General features: G+C 38.6%; 1 protein-coding gene and 2 non-coding genes across 3 annotated transcripts in view; 1 reads left to right on the top strand and 2 right to left on the bottom strand.

The window, feature by feature from the left end:
• The first annotated feature begins 2,720 nt into the window (after positions 1 to 2,720).
• LOC147270114 (uncharacterized) overlaps positions 2,721 to 24,468 on the top strand; it is a 64,429-nt gene continuing 42,681 nt past the window's right edge. The window contains exon 1 of the mRNA XM_086205029.1: positions 2,721 to 2,792. Coding sequence (XP_086061155.1) covers positions 2,721 to 2,792 — 72 coding nt within the window. The remainder of the gene's footprint in view (positions 2,793 to 24,468) is intronic.
• Positions 4,765 to 4,846, bottom strand: trnas-uga (transfer RNA serine (anticodon UGA)). Its single transcript has one exon. It is a non-coding gene; the product is annotated as a tRNA-Ser (tRNA).
• On the bottom strand, positions 7,845 to 7,916 carry trnaa-ugc (transfer RNA alanine (anticodon UGC)). The gene has a single exon. It is a non-coding gene; the product is annotated as a tRNA-Ala (tRNA).

Consider the following 24,468-nt stretch of genomic DNA (forward strand, 5'->3'; position numbering starts at 1 on the left):
ACCACACAGCTGTTCTCTTTTGTTTATCTTCTTTTTAAGGAGCAATGGAGTCTGGAGTTGTTGGTAGTGAACCTGCAGTTTTATCTGCTATGAGGTCCACCTCCAATGACTCAACTCAGAATCAGGGATCTCTGTAGTAGGGAGACATGTTATTGAGTGTAACACAGGTGGAATGACTTCCTTCAGATGTGGTCAGACCCACCCTGAGAGTTTGGGGAGAACCCTTGAAGCCTGGGACTTCAGGTCCAACGCTGAGACCACGGCGTGATGGAGAATTCTGATGATTCATCAGCACAATCAGACTCTGAGAACTCCTCCCTCCCTGGTTGATCTGAGTCAAAGTTCCCATGTCTGATCAACTTCCTGTCCTGATGACATCACTACTGCAGGTGAACAGTTAGCATTGCTCTGTTTGATGAAGCTGCGTTCAGGGAATGAGGAAGTTTCCCTTTGTGTCACTGCTTCTCTACTAATCTGATCTCTGATCAGTTCACCAAGATGAGTCTGGGGTCAGGGTCTTGATGAGTAGAGCTGTTTAGTCAGGAGGAGGCTGCTCTGATTGGTTCCTGACACTGAAACAAGGCCAAAGCTCAAGTACACAGGCTCACATATTGAAGTATTCTCAGTCTTCCCACTTCAAGTATTTTCCCACTTCAAGTATTTTCTACTCTCCACACCAAGTTACCTCTTATGTTAAGTTACTAGCTGAGAGTTATGCAGGACACTTGGATGGAAACATAACCTTTTTCTCTAATCAGCACAACAATGTGGGCGTGGAGTGAATCAACACCATAACAGTAACGAGGAATGAACGCAGCAGCCATCTTGGAATCACCAGGTTTACAAGGCTTCCACTCTGTGAGAGCAACCCCTCGATGGAGGAGAAGAAGCCGGACCATCAAGAAGACCTGAAAGAAGACAGCAGAGGCAGGAAGAGGAACCAGAGACACACAAACAGACACAACACTGCCACCTTCTGATCTGATGACATCAGAGTTGAATGTGTGGACTATTTGGAGGCCAAGCCTCACAATAAAAGCAGCATTTTCATGGGAATGTGTTCCATCCAGGGCTTCACAATAAAAGCATTTGAAATGATGAGTCATTTTAACAGATGTTTGTGTGTCGGCTGTCCTATGAGTCACAGCAGGTTGACAGTTTGAGGAGAAACTCTTGAAGACTGGGACTTGAGGGGCCCGTTTCACAAAGCAGGTTCATCAAACCCTGAGTTTCATCCTGATCTCTGAGTTGATCTACCCTGAGATAGAAAACTCTGAGTTTTTGGTTTCAGAACAGCGGATTTGAATCAGTTTGATCAACTCAGAGTAGGTCCACCTGGGGTAAAGCGCGATCACGACAACTCTAAAAAGCCAGCATAAATGGAGCCCCGATGCACCGAGTCACCATGGCGACGGAGAAGAGGAGAGCTTTGTTTTTCACGTCAGTGGAGTTGGAAATCTTGATGCGATCATGTGAAGAGTTCCAACACGCGTTAAAAGAAGTGCAACACCGCTGCAGCTGCAAAAGAGAGAGAGATGGCGTGGAGGAACTTTGCTGCTCGGGTCAATGTGTGACAACAGAAAGAAGGCAGACGCCCGTAAAACGGGTGGTGGTCCAGCACCACCACCTCTAACAGAGGCACAGGAGCCAGAGTTTAGGAAGGCCAGTGGCTGAGGGAGTTCATCCTTAGAACCCAACCCCCAAGACACCAGTGCCTTCATAAAATGTAATATGGCTCTCTCTCTCTCTCTATATATATAGATATATATAGATATAGATATAGATATAGATATGTATATAGATATGCACCCATGACTTTATTTCCCAACAGGTTCTGCTGGTGCCATTTGCCTTGTGCCACAACAGACACAGTAACTGTCAGTAAAGATTTTCTCAATGTTATTTTAAGTCAATGAAACATCTCTCCTCCAGGACGAAGAGGATGGACAAACGCTGTCTGCTGCCTTTACAGTGGGGGACCCAGGAAGGCCTGTAGAAGTCACATCTTGATACATTCCTGATTCTTCTCCCATTCATATTTCTTACCATTCTGGTGGAATATAGAGACATCAGCCTACACTGAAGTATGAAGACAGTCTTGTCCTCTTTAACAGAGCATGGCTGGGCAGGAGGGTCCCTCGACCTCCAGTGCACACACTGACACAGTGAGATGTTCAGTCAACAGATTCATGTCCAACTGTCTAATCCTCATGTTCTCAGTTACCAGTAAAGGAGCTTTACAGAGTCCACCTGCTGAGAAAAATGTAAAAAAGTGACAAAGAAATGCAGTCCTTGGACCGCCAGATTAGGAAAGCAGATCTGGAAACAGAACGACTGGAGCCCAAGTTAGAGGGGGGTGCATGGCTCAGGTGAATATGTTAACTAGTGGAACGTGAACTGAACGAGCTTTTTGATTGCTAGGAAATAAAGAAGACCAAATGAAATGTGTATTGTTCCTTTATTGGACTGTGGTGGGGAGGATGATTGCTAATTAAATGCCAAAGTGATTCTGACATATGGTGTCTCTGACGGCTCTGCTGTCCTGGATAGCTGGCAGGTGGATGGGGTCGTCATCAGGCTCTTCCATTTGTAGGGCAGGGTGTTGCTCTCCTCTCATAGTGGCAATGTTATGAAGAACACATGCCACAAGAATATCACAGGCCCTCTCAGGGGACACCCTGAGGTGACAGAGGCACTGGATACGGGCTTTTAGCAGGCCTATGGTCATCTCCACCTCTGGTCCTGCAGTGAGCCCAGTTGGAGTTCTGTTGGGGGCCTGGTTCAGGGTGCAGGTAAGGGGTCAGCAGCCTGCGTTGGCATGGGGAACCCCTGTCACCCAGCAGAAGGCCATCAAACTCTCCTGTAATGTATAGTGGATACCTGAGAGTGGATTAAAGGAGGGAGACAATTGACTTCTGTTGTGCAAATCTTTAGGCTGTACTTACCACGTTGCAGTCTGTTGCTCAGGTCAGACACAAAACATCTTGAGTCAGGGACAGACCCAGGCCACTATCATCCTCCGAATGTTGTGGGAGTCCAGCTGTCATGACGACAAAGATGGATTTGGACTGTGTCCCAACGACTCAGGTCCTGACACCAGCAGACCCCTCCCCACCTGCAGCCTTTTTCCAGCTCCACCAAACCCACCATTCACTGCCTCCTCATCATCTGGGCATCAAAAGCAGCTCAGATCTGCTGCAGCTCAGAGACCTCAGCCATTTTTAGGATGTCTCCATGATTCTCCTTCACAGGATTTTCATTCAGAAACAAGAGAACTATCAAAGACCACAACAGTTTTCAGCTTGCTGCTAACAGTACTTCAACTACCATTCCACTGTGTAATGGCAGTGACTGATGTGTACTATATGCAGTACTAATCAAGTACAGCCCTGACTGCTACTTTATCTCCAATGCCAGGAAGGATAAGAATGTTGAAATGGACCCAGCAGGAAGAGAATCTCAAGTCATGGCAACTTTACTGAGCAGCACTCAGTTAAGTTCAGGAAACACCAGACATTTTTACCACCTGTCAATGAAGTAGTCAGTAAAATAAATACTACACTGAACAGTAGTGGAGGGAGAGCAGAGCTGGAAATGAGACCTTACTGGAGGGAATGAATCTAGAAATGTTAGAGTTCTTTCAGTTGAAGAAATCAGATTTGGGAGGGAAATTCTGGACGTTTTCATCCATTTTTATTTCATCCAGATAAACAAATCATGTTTTCTACTTGGGCAGAATACGCTAACGTTGCTAACTAGCTAATATTATTTTCTAACTTCAGGCCTAAATTTGGGATTGACTGTTAAAATTGTTCACCTCACCTTTGTAACACCAGGTTTTGTATTGATGATGTCATTCTATTTGTCTCTGGTTCTTTCCATTCATAAATCAAACCTGAATGTTAGCTAGCCTGCTCTTACTGTGTTCCATCAGCCGCAGGTTTGACCACAGGTAGCTTAGCTAACTGCTAACTAATGAATGATTAGTCCAACAAAGAATGGAGGTTGATAGTCATTCATCCAAAGTCTTTGGTTTCAGATGGAGCCTCAACTGAGACTCCTAGTTCAGAGGATGGGTTTGTTTGCTGTCAGGTTGCCACCTTTCTGGAGGAAGACAGGAGACAAGACAGGACATATTCTTTCACCAGGGGGTCAAAGCAGACATCAGTTCCCACTGATCCTGGATCTGGTCTACATTCCTGCCTGTTAAAAGAAGGTTTTAGTCACTACTGTTGCAGGATGTGCTTGCTGATGGAGAATTGTTGGGTGTTAACTGATGGAAGGACTGAGGTGCTGGACCTGCTCTTCTTGTAAAGTGTCATGAGATCACTTTTGTTGTGATTTGGCACTAAAAAAATTAAAATTAATTTGACTGAAATGGAAACTGTCGGGGGGGGGTGTAGCCTCCATAGGTTATTTCTTTGATCTCTGAATTCTGTGTTTGATCTCTGAAATCTGTGTTTGATCTCGGGGTTCTGAGCATTGATCTCCTGCTTCAGTCTTTGATCTCTGATCATGGAGCTGATCTGGGAGCAGTCCTGATGTTAAATGTTGTGATGAAGGACAGTGTGGTGGTGAAATGGATGAAACATGTCAACATAAAATTAAATTTGAAACTTATTTCAAGCTTTATTTTGTGTTTGATGGCCATTTTTAAAGTCACTCATGATTTGCTTTGACTCCTGGATCCTGTGGTGCCTGATGAGGAGACAACTGGAGCACAAAGTAGGGGAAGAGGTCTGATATGGACCATCAAAAGTTGAACGTTGTTGGCAGGACTCGAACCTACGCGGGAAGACCCCAATGGATTTCAAGTCCATCGCCTTCACCACTCGGCCACAACAACCACATTCACACACATTTGTAGGAGACTGAAATTCACCAAATTATCTTTATTCTTATCTTTATTATCATCATTTTGATGTTCTAGAGGAGACAACATCTGATCTTTGTTAGAGCCACCAGTCAAAGGTTTTCTTTAAAGGCTGTAGCAGCTGAGAATGAGGAATTAATAACCATCTTAGTGAGGACATTTTGAAACAATGACAGAAAAGATGACATTTTGCCAGCTCTGCTGCTCCAGCCAGTGTTGGACGGTGACTTGGGAATCTTTATTGTTGAATATCAGACTCCACTGGTGAGTGGATGCTGTATAAATTCCATCCATAAATGGAGGTGGATCCTAAAAGGGCTCGTTGACTAAGGAGGATCTCTCCACCCTAAAGACTGTAAAGGAACCATCAAAGATGGCAGTTGGAGTTCTGTGGATCTGTCCTGGATTCCTCGTCCTCACGGACCAGAAGTCTGTCTGAAATACTGCACTGATTGATGATCTTTTCATGAATCTGAAAATGCTTCGAAACTTAAGAGGAAAACAAATCTATCTTTTATATTAATTTTCATCATGGGAACGGACGTCTGCTGTGGTTGGTTTTTAAACGAGAGCAGGAAAGGACAGACAGCAGAAGGCAAATAAATAGAAGAAAAGACAAAAGAGAGAGAGAGAAAGATTGAGAGGGAGGGAGGGCTCTAGTGGGGCTACTTCCTCCTCCTCTGCACTGTTAGTTCCGCCCTGTCTGCTGGTGTCTCCACTGCTGTCACAGAGCGGCTGATTGTCACACCAAGAGACCGCAAGTGTCTCATGTTCAGTGTCTGGCACGGGACTTTGCAAAAGTAGGTAGTTATAGTTACTAGTTACTTCTGCCAAAATGTAACTGAGATAGTACCTGAGTTCCTCCACTCTGAAAGTAACTCCTCACCAGGGAAAGTAACTACTGCAAGAAGACAGACATGTCCTCCCTCAAGCCTCACACAGACCATTGGTCCTGTTTGGTGTTCCAAGTCACACGTCTGGCCTTCTGTTTGAGGGGAGGAAGGTGTGGGGAACCCAACCCCTGGTTTACTGGTAGATTCATCACAGCCGACTTGGCACACACTTTGTTTGCTTCTGACCAAAAGACACAACAGGACCTCAGAGGACCGTACGACTCTTCTTTTCTTTTCACCAGGAGAGAAGTCTTTGTTTTTTGGAAAATGGCCGATTGCAACGGTAAGCAATTTCTTTATGTATTGTTGTCTTTAACTGATGCAATGATAAATTACTAGAGTGCTTTTCAACATTTGAAACCCCATTGAGCTCTGCAGGCGTGGGTTCCAATCCCATCCTCGTCGTAGGAGACTTTGGTTTCTGCTCCTAGATTCTGGAACGACTCTGAAGTGTGAGGCTTTTCAAGAGGAGATCCTGCAGCACCAGAGAGCTGCAGTTCCCTACAACGCCACCTGTTGAGTCGGGTGGCAGCAAAATACTTTATAACTATAGTATTCAAGGTTTATTACGATTCCACAAAAATACTTTCTAATTTATAGTTTTAAAGGTTCATTCCACCAAAATACTTTCTAATTTACAGTTTTAAAGGTTCATTCCACCAAAATACTTTCTAATTTATAGTTTTAAAGGTTCGTTCCACCAAATACTTTCTAATTTATAGTTTTAAAGGTTCATTCCACCAAAATACTGCTTTCTGTCCAACTTCTCAGTTTTAAAGGTTCCTTCAGTTGAGGGCTCCTGGTCCTGTGTGAGGGGTTGAGGGTCGATATGGGATGATGAGGAAGATTTCATGTCACGATGGTCCTGCTAAAGGAACTGTGAGTCATGACATCAAACAATGTCATCAAAATATGCTTGAACTCTTAAAATGGCAATAAAATCTACGGAATCATTTTACCACAAACACTTTTATAGTGTTTTTGTGAGCATCATTTTTCAAACATTATAACATAAACTTTAAAAAGGGTCCATTCACTAACACTCTTACTTGAAGGTAGTCACTGATATCAGTAAACAGCTGATAAAGATTTGTGTTCATGTTTTAATTCTCTACTCTGACCTGTGCTGAAATACTGGACCAGAGAGGAAGACCTGCTCAGCCTCCTGCATGGACCAATTCTGCAGCTCAGTGATGACGACGAGGGATTCAGCATTGAGTTCATTTTAAACTTTTTGGAGGAAACAACTGTAAATTAACCAGCAGTTACTGGTGATGCTTCACAGTTTCCAAGCTCAAACGGCCTCCTGCTTGTTGGACTCACAATTTCCAAAAAATGTAGACATCAAAAGTCAAATCATGGTTTTGTTTGGTTTTGTGTTGTTTTGTTTTTTACTGGAGGAAAACTTCAAATTGTGATGATGTGTCTGACTTAGAAACTGAACCCCCAAAAATCAAAAAGTCTCCTTCTTCTGTGCCGTGATCTCTGAGCTGATCATGATTGATCTCATCAATAATCCTTGGCAGCCGACCAGTCACACACAGCCCCCCCACACACACACACACACTGAGACATGCAGCAGCTCACAGTAACTACCTCAGTCACACAGCAGATAGACTCCTTTCTATAACAAGATAAGCAGTAGAAAATGGATGGAAGTGATGATGAACTGATGAACAGGTGATTTGTCCAAAAGTCAACATCAGATTCATTTCCAATCTGTGGAAGCAGTTTCATCTTGAGGTTCCAGGTAAGAACAGCCAGCTGTGGGCTGACACACATCTCTTCAGGAGCACTTCTATGCTCCAAACTTGCCAGGCTGAATTGTGGCTGTATTCTGAGGGCAGCAGGAGGACGGAGGAGTGAGGACACACATATTTGGAACTGAGAGCAGCTGTGTGTGGGATTTCCCCAGCAAAGATAAAACCAGCTCCTTCATGCTGGCTATGAAGGCTCACAGTCACACTGAGCCTGCTACAAATACTTTGATATGCAACAGACTGGTTTCTCTTCTGGTAGTTTGTTGTCACATTTATGGATCAATTTAGCTGATAAGATGAAGGCTACACAGGACCAGCTGGAGATGCCGGGGATTGAACCCGGGTCCTCACACATGCAAAGCATGCGCTCTACCACTGAGCTACACCCCCTCTGTCAGAGTCACTGTTTAACTGATGCAGCAACACAAACACAGACACAACATTTTTCTTCTTCATTTTAGGGATAAAAAGGAAGTCAGCCTGTGATCTCAAAGGCTCTGTGATCTCAGGAGTTTCACTGTGATGTCAGCCCACACAACCTTAGACCACAGAGGCAAGTCAGGCTCCAGGAAGCTGAGGCTGCTCCGTTCTCAGTCCAGTCCAGAGTGAAGGTTTTCCTCTCTGAAGCTTTCCAATCCAGCCCAGATCCTCTCTGACTAGCAGGAGTCTTTGACCAGGAAATGAGAACTATATTGAACGTCTGCTCATCCTTAGAATGAAGTAAAAGTATTTGTGTTCCTAAAATAATCTCCAGATGCTAAGATCAATTATTAACATTGATTGACAGCTCTAAACTGAGCCACCATCACTATACAGTTGCAACTGAAATATTTAGAAATATTTCAAGGAAGCAGCAGGCCCTCATCCGCCTGAGGTATATCAGGTGGAGGGAATTGAATTCGGAATTGAATAACGTAATTGAATATGAATTCGGAAGAATTGATAATGAACTCAAAATGATGCTAACAGAAATGTAGTGATACTTGCTAATCAACTCAGTGATGCTTACAGTAATGTAGTAAGTGTTTCGAATAACCTCAAAGTGATGCTGACAGTAATGTAGTAAGAGTTGCTACGAACCTCAAAATAATGCGACAGTGATGTCGGAAGAATTGCTAATGATCTCAAAATGATGCGACAGTGATGGAGTAAGAATTGCTAATGAACTCAAAATGATGCTAACAGTAATGTAGTGATAGTTGCTAATGATCTCAAAGTGATGCTGACAGTAATGTAGTAAGAGTTGCTACAAACCTCAAAATAATGCAACAATAATGTAGTAAGAGTTGCTACGAACCTCAAAATAATGCGACAGTAATGTAGTAAAAATTGCTACGAACCTCAAAATATTTCGACAGTGATGTCAGAAGAATTGCTAATGAACTCAAAATAATGCTAACAGTAATTTAGTAATAGTTGCTAATAAACTCAGTGATGCTTAGAGTAATGTAGTAAGTGTTTCCAATAACCTCAAAGTGATGCTGACAGTCTTGTACTAAGAGTTGCTTCGAACCTCAAAATAATGCGAAAGTGATGTCAGAAGAATTGCGAAAGATCTCAAAATGATGCGACAGTGATGTCAGAAGAATTGGTAATGATCGCAAAATGATGCTAACAGTAATAGAGTGAACGTTTCGAATAACCTCAAAGTGATGCTGACAGTAATGTAGTAAGAGTTGCTACGAACCTTAAAATAATGCAACAATAATGTCGTAAGAGTTGCCACGAAACTCAATATAATGCGACAGTAATGTCGGAAGAATTGCTAATGAACTTAAAATGATGCTAACAGTAATGTAGTGATTGTTGCTAATATACTCAGTGATGCTTACAGTAATGTAGTAAGTGTTTCGAACAACCTCAAAGTGATGGTGACAGTCATGTAGTAAGAGTTGCTACGAACCTTAAAATAATGCGACAGTGATGTCAGAAGAATTGTTAAAGATCTCAAAATGATGCGACAGTGATGTAGTAACAATTGCTAATGAACTCAAAATGATGCTAACAGTAATGGAGTGAAACTTTCGAATAACCTCAAAGTGATGCTGACAGTCATGTTGTAAGTGTTGCTACAAACCTCAAAATAATGCGAAAGAAATGTAGTAAAAGTTGCTACGAACCTCAAAATATTGCGACAGTGATGTCGGAAGAATTGCTAATGAACTCAAGAAGATGCAAACAGTAATGTAGTGATAGTTGCTAAGAAACTCAGTGATGCTTACAGTAATGTAGTAAGAGTTTCGAACAACCTCAAAGTGATGCTGAAAGTCATTTAGTAAGAGTTGCTAATGAACTCAATTCAATGCTACAGTGATGTCGTGAGAATTGCTCATGAACTCAAAATGATGCTAACAGTAATGTAGTGATAGTTGCGAATAAACTCAAAATGATGCTAACAGTAATGTAGTGATAGTTGCTAATCAAGTCAGTGATGCTTACAGTAATGTAGTAAGTGCTTCGAACAACCTCAAAGTGATGCTGACAGTCATGCGGTAAGAGTTGCTACGAACCTCAAAATAATGCGACAGTGATGTCAGAAGAATTGCTAATGAACTCAAAATGATGCTAACAGTAATGTAGTGATAGATGCTAATAAACTCAGTGATGCTTACAGTAATGTAGGAAGTGTTTCGAAAAACCTCAAAGTGATGATGACAGTCATGTAGTAAGAGTTGCTTTGAACCTCAAAATAATGCGACAGTGAGTCAGAAGAATTGGTCATGATCTCAAACTGATGGGACAGTGATGTCGTAAGAATTGCTAATGAACTCAAAATGATGCTAACAGTAATGGAGTGAAACTTTCGAATAACCTCAAAGTGATGCTGACAGTCATGTTGTAAGTGTTGCTACAAACCTCAAAATAATGCGAAAGAAATGAAGTAAAAGTTGCTGAGAAACCTCAAAATATTGCGACAGTGATGTCGGAAGAATTGCTAATGAACTCAAGAAGATGCTAACAGTAATGTAGTGATAGTTGCAAAGAAACTCAGTGATGCTTACAGTAATGTAGTAAGAGTTTCGAACAACCTCAAAGTGATGCTGAAAGTCATTTAGTAAGAGTTGCTAATGAACTCAATTCAATGCTACTGTGATGTCGTGAGAATTGCTCATGAACTCAAAATGATGCTAACAGTAATGTAGTGATAGTTGCGAATAAACTCAAAATGATGCTAACAGTAATGTAGTGATAGTTGCTAATCAAGTCAGTGATGCTTACAGTAATGTAGTAAGTGCTTCGAACAACCTCAAAGTGATGCTGACAGTCATGCAGTAAGAGTTGCTACGAACCTCAAAATAATGCGACAGTGATGTCAGAAGAATTGCGAATGAACACAAAATGATGCTAACAGTAATGTAGTGATAGATGCTAATAAACTCAGTGATGCTTACAGTAATGTAGGAAGTGTTTCGAACAACCTCAAAGTGATGATGACAGTCATGTAGTAAGAGTTGCTTTGAACCTCAAAATAATGCGACAGTGATGTCAGAAGAATTGCTAATGAACTCAAAATGATGCTAACAGTAATGTAGTGATAGATGCTAATAAACTCAGTGATGCTTACAGTAATGTAGTAACTGTTTCGAAAAACCTCAAAGTGATGCTGACAGTCATGTACTAAGAGTTGCTACGAACCTCAAAATGATGCGACAGTGATGGAGTAAGAATTGCTAATGAACTCAAAATGATGCTAACAGTAATGGAGTGAAACTTTCGAATAACCTCAAAGTGATGCTGACAGTCATGTAGTAAGAGTTAATACGAACCTCAAAATAATGCGACAGTAATGTAGTAAAAGTTGCTACGAACCTCAAAATATTGCGACAGTCATGTCGGAAGAATTGCTAATGAACTCAAGATGATGCTAACAGTAATGTAGTGATAGTTGCTAAGAAACTCAATGATGCTTACAGGAATGTAGTAAGAGTTTTGAAGAACCTCAAAGTGATGCTGACAGTCATTTAGTAAGAGTTGCTAATGAACTCAATTTAATGCAATAAAAATGTAGTAAGAGTTGCTACGAACCTCAAAATAATGTGACAGTGATGTCAGAAGAATTGCTAATGATCTCAAAATGATGCGGCAGTTATTTCGTAAGAATTGCTCATGAACTCAAAATGATGCTAACAGTAATGGAGTGAACGTTTCAAATAACCTCAAAGTGATGCTGAAAGTCATGTACTAAGAGTTGCTACGAACCTCAAAATAATGCGAAAGTAATGTAGTAGAAGTTGCTACGAACCTCAAAATATTGCGACAGTATTGTCAGAAGAATTGCTAAAGATCTCAAAATGATGCGACAGTGGTTTAGTAAGAATTGCTCATGAACTCAAAATGATGCTAACAGTAATGGAGTGAAAGTTTCGAATAACCTCAAAGTGATGCTGACAGTAATGTAGTAAGAGTTGCTAATGAACTCAATTTAATGCAACAGTGATGTCGTGAGAATTGCTCAACAACTCAAAATGATGCTAACAGTAATGTAGTGATAGTTGCTACTAAACTCAAAGTGATGCTGACAGTAATGTAGTAAGAGTTGCTACGAACTTTAAAATAATGCAACAATAATGTAGTAAGAGTTGCTACGAACCTCAAAATATTGCGACAGTGATGTCGGAAGAACTGCTAATGATCTCAAAATGATGCGACAGTGATGTAGTAAGAATTGCTAATGAACTCACAATGATGCTAACAGTAATGGAGTGAAACTTTCAAATAACCTCAAAGTGATGTTTACAGTCATGTAGTAAGTGTTGCTACGAACCTCAAAATAATGCGACAATAATGTAGTTAAAGTTGCTAGGAACCTCAAAATATTGCGACAGTGATGTCGGAAGAATTGCTAATGAACTCAAAATGATGCTAACAGTAATGTAGTGATAGTTGCTAATGAACTCAAAATGATGCTAACAGTAATGTAGTAAGTGTTTCGAATAACCTCAAAGTGATGCTGACAGTCATGAAGTAAGAGTTGCTACGAACCTCAAAATAATGCGACAGTAATGTAGTAAAAGTTGATACGAACATCAAAATAATGCGACAGTGATGTCGGAAGAATTAATAATGAACTCAAAATGATGCTAACAGTAATGTAGTGATAGTTGCTAATCAAGTCAGTGATGCTTACAGTAATGTAGTAAGTTTTTCGAATAACCTCTAAGTGATGCTGACAGTCATGTCGTAAGAGTTGCTACTAACCTCAATATAATGCGACAGTAATGTAGTAAAAGTCGCTACGAACCTCAAAATATCGCGACAGTGATGTCGGAAGAATTGCTAATGATCTCAAAATGATGCGACAGTGATGTAGTAAGAATTGCTAATGAACTCAAAATGATGCTAACAGTAATGGAGTTCAATTTTCGAATAACCTCAAAGTGATGCTGACAGTCGTGTAGTAAGAGTTGCTACGAACCTCAAAATAATGCGACAGTGATGTCGGAAGAATTGCTAATGACCTCAAAATGATGCTAACAGTAATGGAGTGAAAGTTTCGAATAACCTCAAAGTAATGCTGACAGTCATGTAGTAAGAGTTGCTACGAACCTCAAAATAATGCGACAGTAATGTAGTAAAAGTTGCTACAAACCTCAAAATATTGCGACAGTGATGTCATAAGAATTGCTAATGAACTTAAAATGATGTTAACAGTAATGTAGTGATAGTTACTCATAAACTCAGTGATGCTTACAGTAATGTAGTCAGACTTTCGAACAACCTCAAAGTGATGCTTACAGTCATGTAATAAGTGTTTCGAACAACTTCAAAGTGATGCTGACAGTAATGTAGTAAGAGTTGCTACGAACCTCAAAATAATGCGACAGTGATGTCAGAAGAATTGCTATTGATCTCAAAATGATGCGACAGTGATGTAGTAAGAATTGCTAATGAACTCAAAATGATGCGACAGGGATGTAGTAAGAATTGCTCATGAATTCAAAATGATGCTAACAGTAATGGAGTGAAAGTTTCGAATAATCTCAAAATGATGCTGATGGTCATTTACTAAGAGTTGCTACGAACCTCAAAATACTGCGACAGTGATGTCCTCAGAATTGCTAATGAACTCAAAATGATGCTAACAGTAATGTAGTGATAGTTGCTAATAAACTCAGTGATGCTTACAGTAATGTAGTAAGAGTTGCTCCGAACGTCAAAATAATGCGACAGTGATGTCAGAAGAATTGCTAATGATCTCAAAATATTGCGACAGTGATGTCGGAAGAATTGCTAATGAACTCAAAATGATGCTAACAGTAATGTAGTGATAGTTGGTAATAAACTCAGTGATGCTTACAGTAATGTAGTCAGAGTTTCGAACAACCTCAAAGAGATGCTGACAGTCATGAAGTAAGAGTTGCTACTAACCTCAATTTAATGCTGCAGTGATGTCGTAAGAATTGCTAATAAACTCAAAATGATGCTAACATTAATGTAGTGATAGTTGCTAATAAACTCAAAGTGATGCTGACAGTAATGTAGTAAGAGTTGCTACGAACCTTTAAATAATGCAACAGTAATGTAGTAATAGTTGGTACGAACCTCAAAATAATGCAACAGTGATGTCAGAAGAATTGCTAATGATCTAAAAATGATGCAACAGTGATGTAGTAAGAATTGCTAATGAACTCAAAATGATGCTAAAAGTAATGGAGTGAAAGTTTCGAATAACCTCAAAGTGATGCTGACAGTCATGTAGTAAGTGTTGCTCCGAACCTCAAAATATTGTGACAGTGATGTCGGAAGAATTGCTAATGAACTCACAATGATGCTAACAGTAATGTAGTGATAGTTGCTAATTAACTCAGTGATGCTTACGGGAATGTAGTCAGTGTTTGGAACAACCTCAAAGTGATGCTGACAGTCATGTGGTAAGAGTTGCTACTAACCTCATAATGATGCTAACAGTAATGTAGTGATAGTTGCTAATGAACTCAAAGTGATGCTGATAGTCATGTAGTAAGTGTTTCGAACAACTTCAAAGTGATCCTGACAGTCATGTAGTAAGAGTTGCTACTAACCTCAATTTAATGCTACAGTGATGTCGTGAGAATTGGTAATAAACTCAAAATGATGCTAACAGTAATGTAGTGATAGTTGCTAATATACTCAAAGTGATACTGACAGTAATGTAGTAAGAGTTGCTACGAACCTTTAAATAATGCAACAGTAATGTAGTAAGAGTTGCTACGAACCTCAAAATAATGCGACAGTGATGTCAGAAGAATTGCTAATGATCTAAAAATGATGCAACAGTGATGTAGTAAGAATTGCTAATGAACCAAAAATGATGCTAACAGTAATGGAGTGAAAGTTTTGAATAACCTCAAAGTGATGCTGACAGTCATGTAGTAAAAGTTGCTACGAACCTCAAAATATTGCGACAGTGATGTCGGAAGAATTGCAAATGAACTGAAAATGATGCTAACAGCAATGTAGTGATAGTTGCTCATAAACTCAGTGATGCTTACAGTAATGTAGTAAGACTTTCGAACATCCTAAAAGTGATGCTGACAGTCATGAAGTAAGAGTTGCTACTAACCTCAATTTAATGCTACAGTGATGTCGGAAGAATTGCGAATAAACTCAAAATGATACTAACAGTAATGTAGTGATAGTTGCGAATGAACTCAAAGTGATGCTAAAAGTAATGTAGTAAGAGTTGCTACGAACCTTTAAATAATGCAACAGTAATGTAGTAAGAGTTGCTACGAACCTCAAAATAATGCGACAGTGATGTCGGAAGAATTGCTAATGATCTCAAAATGATGCGACAGTGATGTAGTAAGAATTGCTAATGAAGTCAAAATGACGCTAACAGTGATGTACTTAAAGTTTCTAATCAACTCAGTGATACTTCAAGTAATGCAGTACGTGTTTCGAACAACCTCAAAGTGATGCTGACAGTCATGTCGTAAGAGTTGCTACGAACCTCAAATAATGCGACAGTGATGTCAGAAGAATTTCTAAAGATCTCAAAATGATGCGTAAGTGATTTAGTAAGAATTGCTAATGAACTCAAAATGATGCTAACAGTAATGGAGTGAACGTTTCGAATAACCTCAAAGTGATGCTGACAATCATGTAGTAAGAGTTCCTACTAACCTCAATTTAATGCTACACTGATGTCGTGAGAATTGTTAATAAACTCAAAATGATGCTAAGAGTAATGTAGTGATAGTTGCTAATAAACTCAAAATAATGAAACAGGAATGTAGTAAGAGTTGCTACGAACCTTAAAATAATGCAACAGTAATGTAGTAAGAGTTGCTTCTAACCTCAAAATGATGCTAACAGTAATTTAGTGATAGTTGCTAAGAAACTCAGTGATGCTTACAGTAATGTAGTAAGAGGTTCGAACAACCTCAAAGTGATGCTGACAGTCATGTAGTAAGTGTTTCGAACCTCAAAATAATGCGACAGTGATGTCAGAAGAATTGCTAATGAACTCAAAATGATGCTAACAGTAATGTAGTGATAGTTGCTAATTAACTCAGTGATGCTTACAGTAATGTAGTAAGAGTTTCGAACAACCTCAAAGTGATGCGACAGTGATGTCGGGAGAATTGCTAATGATCTCAAAATGATGCGACAGTGATGTAGTAAGAATTGCTAATGAACTCAAAATGATGCTACCAGTAATGGAGTGAAAGTTTCGAATAACCTCAAAGTGATGCTGACAATCATGTAGTAAGTGTTGCTACGAACCTCAACATAATGCGACAGTAATGTAGTAAAAGTTGCTACGAACCTCAAAATATTGCGACAGTGATGTCGGAAGAATTGCTAATGAACTCAAAATGATGCTGACAGTAATGTAGTGATAGTTGCTAATTAACTCAGTGATGCTTACAGTAATGTAGTAAGAGTTTCGAACAACCTCAAAGTGATGCTGAAAGTCATGTAGTAACAGTTGCTTCTAACCTCAATATGATGCTAACAGTAATGTAGTGATAGTTGCTAATAAACTCAGTGATGCTTACAGTAATGTAGTAAGAGTTTCGAACAAATTCAAAGTGATGCTGACAGTCATGAAGTAAGAGTTGCTACGAACCTTAAAAAGTGCAAAAGTAATGTAGTAAGAGTTGCTACGAACCTCAATTTAATGCTACAGTGATGTCGTAAGAATTGCTAATGAACTCAAAATGATGCAAACAGTAATGTAGTGATAGTTGGTAATAAACTCAGTGATGCTTACAGTAATGTAGTAAGAGTTGCTACGAACCTTTAAATAATGCAACAATAATGTAGTAAGAGTTGCTACGAACCTCAAAATAATGTGACAGTGATGTCAGAAGAATTGGTAATGATCTCAAAATGATGCGACAGTGATGTCGGAAGAATTGCTAATGAACTCAAGATGATGCTAACAGTAATGGAGTGAAACTTTCGAATAACCTCAAAGTGATGCTGACAGTCATGTACGAAGAGTTGCTACGAACCTCAATATAATGCAAAAGTAATGAAGTAAAAGTTTCTACGAACCTCAAAATATTGTGACAGTGATGTCGGAAGAATTGCTAATGAACTTAAAATGATGCTAACAGTAATTTAGTGATAGTTGCTAATCAACACAGTGATGCTAACAGTAATGTAGTAACAGTTTTGAACAACCTCAAAGTGATGCTTACAGTAATGTAGTAAGTCTTTCGAATAACCTCAAAGTGATGGTGAAAGTCATGTAGGAAGAGTTGCTACGAACCTCAAAATAATGCGACAGTGATGTCAGAAGAATTGCTAAAGATCTCAAAATGATGCGTCAGTGATTTAGTAAGAATTGCTCATGAACTCAAAATGATGCTAACAGTAATTTAGTGATAGTTGCTAATCAACTCAGTGATGCTGACAGTGATGTAGTAAGTGTTTCGAACAACCTCAAAGTGATGCTGACAGTCATGTAGTAAGAGTTACTACGAACCTCAAAATAATGTGACAGTGATGTCGGAAGAACTGCTCATGATCTCAAAATGATGCGACAGTGATTAAGAAAGAAATGCTAATGAACTCAAAATGATGCTAACAGCAATGTAGTGATAGTTGCTAATCAAGTCAGTGATGCTTACAGTAATGTAGTAAGAGTTTTGAACAACCTCAAAGTGATGCTGACAGTCATTTAGTAAGAGTTGCTACTAACCTCAAAATAATGTGACAGTGATGTCAGAAGAATTGCTAATGATCTCAAAATGATGCGACAGTGATTTAGTAAGAATTGCTAATGAACTCAAAATGATGCTAACAGTAATGGAGTGAACGTTTCGAATAACCTCAAAGTGATGCTGACAGTCATGTACTAAGAGTTGCTACAAACCTCAAAATAATGCGAAAGTAATGTAGTAAAAGTTGCTACGAACCTCAAAATATTGCGACAGTGATGTCGGAAGAATTGCTAAAGATCTTAAAATGATGCGACAGTGATTTAGTAAGAATTGCTCATGAACTCAAAATGATGCTAACAGTAATGGAGTGAACGTTTCGAATAACCTCAAAGTGATGCTGACAGTCATGTAGTAACAGTTGCTACGAACCTCAAAATAATGCAACAGTAATGTCGGAAGAATTGCTAATGATCTCAAGATGATGCTAACAGTAATGGAGTGATAGTTGCTAATGAACTCAAAGTGATGCTAAAAGTAATGTAGTAAGAATTGCTACGAACCTTTAAATAATGCGACATTGATGTCGGAAGAATTGCTAATGATCTCAAAATGATGCGACAGTGATGTAGTAAGAATTGCTCATGAACTTAAAATGATGCTAACAGTAATGTAGTGATAGTTGCTATTAAACTCAAAGTGATGCTGACAGTCATGTAGTAAGAGTTGCTACGAACCTTAAAATAATGCAACAATAATGTAGTAAGAGTTGCTACGAACCTCAAAATAATGTGACAGTGATGTCAGAAGAATTGCTAAAGATCTGAAAATGATGCAACAGTGATGTAGTAAGAATTGCTAATGATCTCAAAATGATGCTCACAGTAATGGAGTGAAACTTTCGAATAACCTCAAAGTGATGCTGACAGTCATGTAGTAAGTGTTGCTACAAACCTCAAAATAATGCGAAAGTAATGTAGTAAAAGTTGCTACAAACCTCAAAATAATGCGAAAGTAATGTAGTAAAAGTTGCTACGAACCTCAAAATATTGCGACAGTGATGTTGGAAGAATTGCTAATAAACTCAAAATGATGCGAACACTAATGTAGTGATAATTGCTAATCAACTCAGTGATGCTTACAGTAATGTAGTAAGTGTTTTGAATAACCTCAAAGTGATGCTGACAGTCATGTAGTAAGATTTGCTACGAACCTCAAAATAATGCGACAGTGATGTCGGAAGAATTGCTAATGATCTCAAAAAGATGTGACAGTGATTTAGTAAGAATTGCTGATGAACTAAAAATGATGCTAACAGTAATGTAGTGATAGTTGCTAATAAACTCAGTGATGCTTTCAGTCATGTAGTAAGAGTTTCGAACAACCTCAAAGTGATGCTGACAGTCAGGTAGTAAGAGTTGCTACTAACTTCAATTTAATGCTACAGTGATGTCGTAAGAATTGCTAATGAACTCAAAATGATGCTAACAGTAATGTAGTGATAGTTGCTAATAAACTCAGTGATGCTTTCAGTCATGTAGTAAGTTTCGAACAACCTCAAAGTGATGCTGACAGTCAGGTAGTAAGAGTTGCTACAAACTTCAAAATAATGCTACAGTGATGTCGTAAGAATTGCTAATGAACTCAAAATGATGCTAACAGTAATGTGGTGATAGTTGCTAATAAACTCACAGTGATGCTGAAGGTAATTTAGTAAGAGTTGCTATGAACCTGTAAATAATGCAACAGTAATATAGTAAGAGTTGCTACGAACCTAAAAATAATGCGACAGTGATGTCAGAAGAATTGCAAAAGATCTCAAAATGATGCGACATTAATGTAGTAAAAGTTGCTACGAACCTCAAAATATTGCGACAGTGATGTTGGAAGAATTGCTAATGAACTCAAAATGATGCGAACAGTAATGTAGTGATAATTGCTAATCAACTCAGTGATGCTAACAGTAATGTAGTAAGTGTTTCGAATAACCTCAAAGTGATGCTGACAGTCATGTAGTAAGATTTGATACGAACCTCAAAATAATGCGACAGTGATGTCGGAAGAATTGCAAATGATCTCAAAATGATGCGACAGTGATTTAGTAAGAATTGCTGATGAACTCAAAATGATGCTAACAGCAATGGAGTGAAAGTTTCGAATAACCTAAAAGTGATGCTGACAGTCATGTAGTAAGAGTTGCTACGAACCTCAAAATATTGCGACAGTGATGTCAGAAGAATTGCTAATGAACTCAAAATGATGCTAACAGTTATGAAGTGAAAGTTGCTAATTAACACAGTGATGCTTACAGTCATGTAGTAAGTGTTTCGAATAACCTCAAAGTGATGCTGACAGTCATGTAGTAACAGTTGCTACGAACCTAAAAATAATGCGACAGTGATGTCAGAAGAATTGCTAAAGATCTCAAAATGATGCGACAGTGATTCAGTAAGAATTGCTAATGAACTCAAAATGATGCTAACAGTAATGGAGTGAACATTTCGAATAACCTCAAAGTGATGCTGACAGTCATGTACTAAGAGTTGCTATGAATCTCAAAATAATGCGACAGTAATGTAGTAAAAGTTGCGACGAACCTCAAAATATTGCGACAGTGATGTCGGAAGAATTGCTAATGAACTCAAAATGATGCGAACAGTAATGTAGTGATAGTTGCTAATCAACTCAGTGATGCTTACAGTAATGTAGTAAGAGTTTCGAACAACCTCAAAGTGATGCTGACAGTCATGTAGTAATGGTTGCTACGAACCTTTAAATAATGCAACAGTAAAGTAGTAAGAGTTACTTCGAATCTCGAAATAATGCGACAGTGATGTCAGAAGAATTTGTAATGATCTCAAACTGATGGGAAAATGATGTCGTAAGAATTGCGAATGAATTCAAAATGATGCTAACAGTAATGTAGTGATAGTTGCTAATTAACTCAGTGATGCTTACAGTAATGTAGTAAGTGTTTCGAACAACCTCAAAGTGATGCTGACAGTCATGTAGTCACAGTTGCTTCTAACCTCAAAATGATGCTAACAGTAATGTAGTGATAGTTGCTAATAAACTCAGTGATGCTTACAGTAATGTAGTAAGTGTTTCGAACAACCTCAAAGTGATTCTGACAGTCATGTAGTAATGGTTGCTACGAACCTTAAAAAATGAAACAGTAAAGTAGTAAGAGTTGCTAATGAACTCAATTTAATGCTACAGTGATGTCGTAAGAATCGCTAATTAACTCAAAATGATGCTAACAGTAATGTAGTGATAGTTGCTAATAAATTCAAAGTGATGCTGACAGTAATGTAGTAAGAGTTACTACGAACCTTTAAATAATGCAAAAGTAAAAAAGTGAGAGTTGCTTCGAACCTCAAAATAATGCGACAGTGATGTCAGAAGAATTGGTCATGATCTCAAACTGATGGGACAGTGATGTCGTAAGAATTGCTAATGAACTCAAAATGATGCTAACAGTAATGTGGTGATAGTTGCTAATAAACTCACAGTGATGCTGAAGGTAATTTAGTAAGAGTTGCTATGAACCTTTAAATAATGCAACAGTAATGTAGTAAGAGTTGCTACGAACCTCAAAGTAATGCGACAGTAATGTCAAAAAAGTTGCTACGAACCTAAAAATAATGCGACAGTGATGTCAGAAGATATGGTAATGATCTCAAACTGATGGGACAGTGATGTCGTAAGAATTGCTAATGAACTCAAAATGATGCTAACAGTTATGTGGTGATAGTTGCTAATAAACTCACAGTGATGCTTACAGTAATGTAGTAAGTGTTTAGAATAACCTCAAAGTGATGCTGACAGTCATGTAGTAAAAGTTGCTACGAACCTCAAAATATTGCGACAGTGATGTCAGAAGAATTGGTAATGATCTCAAACTGATGGGACAGTGATGTCGTAAGAATTGCTAATGAACTCAAAATGATGCTAACAGCAATGGAGTGAAAGTTTCGAATAACCTCAAAGTGATGCTGACAATCATGTATTAAGTGTTGCTACGAACCTCAAAATATTGCGACAGTTATGTCGGAAGAATTGCTAATGAACTCAAAATGATGCTAAAAGTAATGAAGTGATAGTTGCTAATAAACTCAGTGATGCTTACAGTAATGTAGTAAGAGTTTCGAAAAACCTCAAAGTGATGCTGACAGTCATGTCGTAAGAGTTGCTACTAACCTCAATTTAATGCTACAGTGATGTCGTAAGAATTGCTAATGAACTCAAAATGATGCTAACAGTAATGTAGTGATAGTTGCTAATAAACTCACAGTGATGCTGACAGTAATTTAGTAAGAGTTGCTACGAACCTTTAAATAATGCAACAGTAATGTAGTAAGAATTGCTACGAACCTCAAAATAATGCGACAGTGATGTCGAAGAATTGCTAATGATCTCAAAATGATGCGACAGTGATGTAGTAAGAATTGCTAATGAACATAAAATGATGCTAACAGTAATGGAGCTAAAGTTTCGAATAACCTCAAAGTGATGCTGACAGTCATGTAGTAAGAGTTGCTACGAACCTCAAAATAATGCGACAGTAATGTCGTAAAAGTTGCTACGAACCTCAAAATATTGCGACAGTGATGTCAGAAGAATTGCTAATGATCTCAAAATGATGCGACAGTGATGGAGCTAAAGTTTCGAATAACCTCAAAGTGATGCTGACAATCATGTAGTAAGAGTTGCTACGAACCTCAAAATATTGCGACAGTGATGTCGGAAGAATTGCTAATGAAGTCAAAATTATGCGAACAGTAATGAAGTGATAATTTTTAATCAACTCAGTGATGCTTACAGGAATGTAGTAAGTGTTTCGAACAACCTCAAAGTGAATCTTACAGTCATGTAGTAAGAGTTGCTACGAACCTCAAAATAATGCGACAGTGATGTCAGAAGAATTGCGAATGATCTCAAAATGATGCTAACAGTAATGTAGTGATAATTGCTAATCAACTCAGTGATGCTTACAGTAATGTAGTAAGAGTTGCTACGAACCTCAAAATAATGCGACATTGTTGTCGGAAGAATTGCTAATGAACTCAAAATGATAATAACAGTAATGGAGTGAACGTTTCGAACAACCTTAAAGCGATGCTGACAGTCATGTAGTAAGAGTTGCTACAAACCTCAAAATAATGCGACATTGTTGTCGGAAGAATTGCTAATGAACTCAAAATGATAATAACAGTAATGGAGTGAACGTTTCGAACAACCTTAAAGCGATGCTGACAGTCATGTAGTAAGAGTTGCTACGAACCTCAAAATAATGCGACATTGTTGTCGGAAGAATTGCTAATGAACTCAAAATGATAATAACAGTAATGCAGTGAACGTTTCGAACAACCTTAAAGCGATGCTGACAGTCATGTAGTAAGAGTTGCTACAAACCTCAAAATAATGCGACATTGTTGTCGGAAGAATTGCTAATGAACTCAAAATGATAATAACAGTAATGGAGTGAACGTTTCGAACAACCTTAAAGCGATGCTGACAGTCATGTAGTAAGAGTTGCTACTAACCTCAAAATGATGCTAACAGTAATGTAGTGATAGTTGCTAATGAACTCAAAATGATGCTAAAAGTAATGTAGTGATAGGTGTTAATCAACTCACTGATCAATCAACTGACAGTTGCTACGAAACTTAAAATAATGCAAAAGTAAAAAAGTAAGAGTTGCTTCGAACCTCAAAATAATGCGACAGTGATGTCAGAAGAATTGGTAATGATCTCAAACTGATGGGACAGTGATGTAGAAAGAATTGCTAATGAACTCAAAATGATGCTAACAGTAATGTAGTGAAAGTTGCTAATAAACTCAGTGATGCTTTCAGTCATGTAGTAAGAGTTTCGAACAACCTCAAAGTGATGCTGACAGTCAGGTAGTAAGAGTTGCTACGAACCTCAAAATATTGCGACAGTGATGTCGGAAGAATTGCTAATGAATTCAAAAAGATGCTAACAGTAATGTAGTGATAGTTGCTAATTAACTTAGTGATGAGTACAGTAATGTAGCAAAAGTTTCGAACAACCTCAAAGTGATGCTGACAGTCATGTCGTAACAGTTGCTTCTAACCTCAAAATGATGCTAACAGTAATGTAGTGATAGTTGCTAATAAACTCAGTGATGCTTACAGTAATGTAGTAAGTCTTTCAAACAACCTCAAAGTGATGCTGACAGTCATGTAGTAATGGTTGCTACCAACCTTAAAAAAATGCAACAATAATGTAGTAAGAGTTGCGACGAACCTCAAAATAATGCGACAGTGATGTCAGAAGAATTGCTAATGATCCCAAAATGATGCGACAGTGATGTAGTAAAAGTTGCTATGAACCTCAAAATATTGCGACAGTGATGTCGAAAGAATTGCTAATGAACTCAAAATGATGCTAACAGTAATGTAGTAAGTGTTTCGAACAACCTCAAAGTGATGCCGACAGTCATGTAGTAACAGTTGCTTCGAACCTCAAAATAATGCGACAGTAATGTAGTAAAAGTTGCTACGAACCGCAAAATATTGCGACAGTGATGTTGGAAGAATTGCTAATGAACTCAAAATGATGCTAACAGTAATGTAGTGATAGTTGCTAATAAACTCAGTGATGCTTACAGTAATGTAGTAAGTGTTTCGAACAACCTCAAAGTGATGCTGACAGTCATGTAGTAAGAGTTGCTACGAAACTCAAAATAATCCGACAGTGTTGTCGGAAGAATTGCTAATGATCTCAAAATGATGCGACAGTGATTTAGTAAGAATTGCTAATGAACTCAAAATGATGCTAACAGCAATGGAGTGAAAGTTTCGAATAACCTCAAAGTGATG

Source organism: Aulostomus chinensis, chromosome 1 (assembly GCF_037954235.1).
Source record: "Aulostomus chinensis isolate RoL2024-O1b breed Wild chromosome 1, RoL_Achi_v1.0, whole genome shotgun sequence".
NCBI lineage: Eukaryota > Metazoa > Chordata > Actinopteri > Syngnathiformes > Aulostomidae > Aulostomus > Aulostomus chinensis.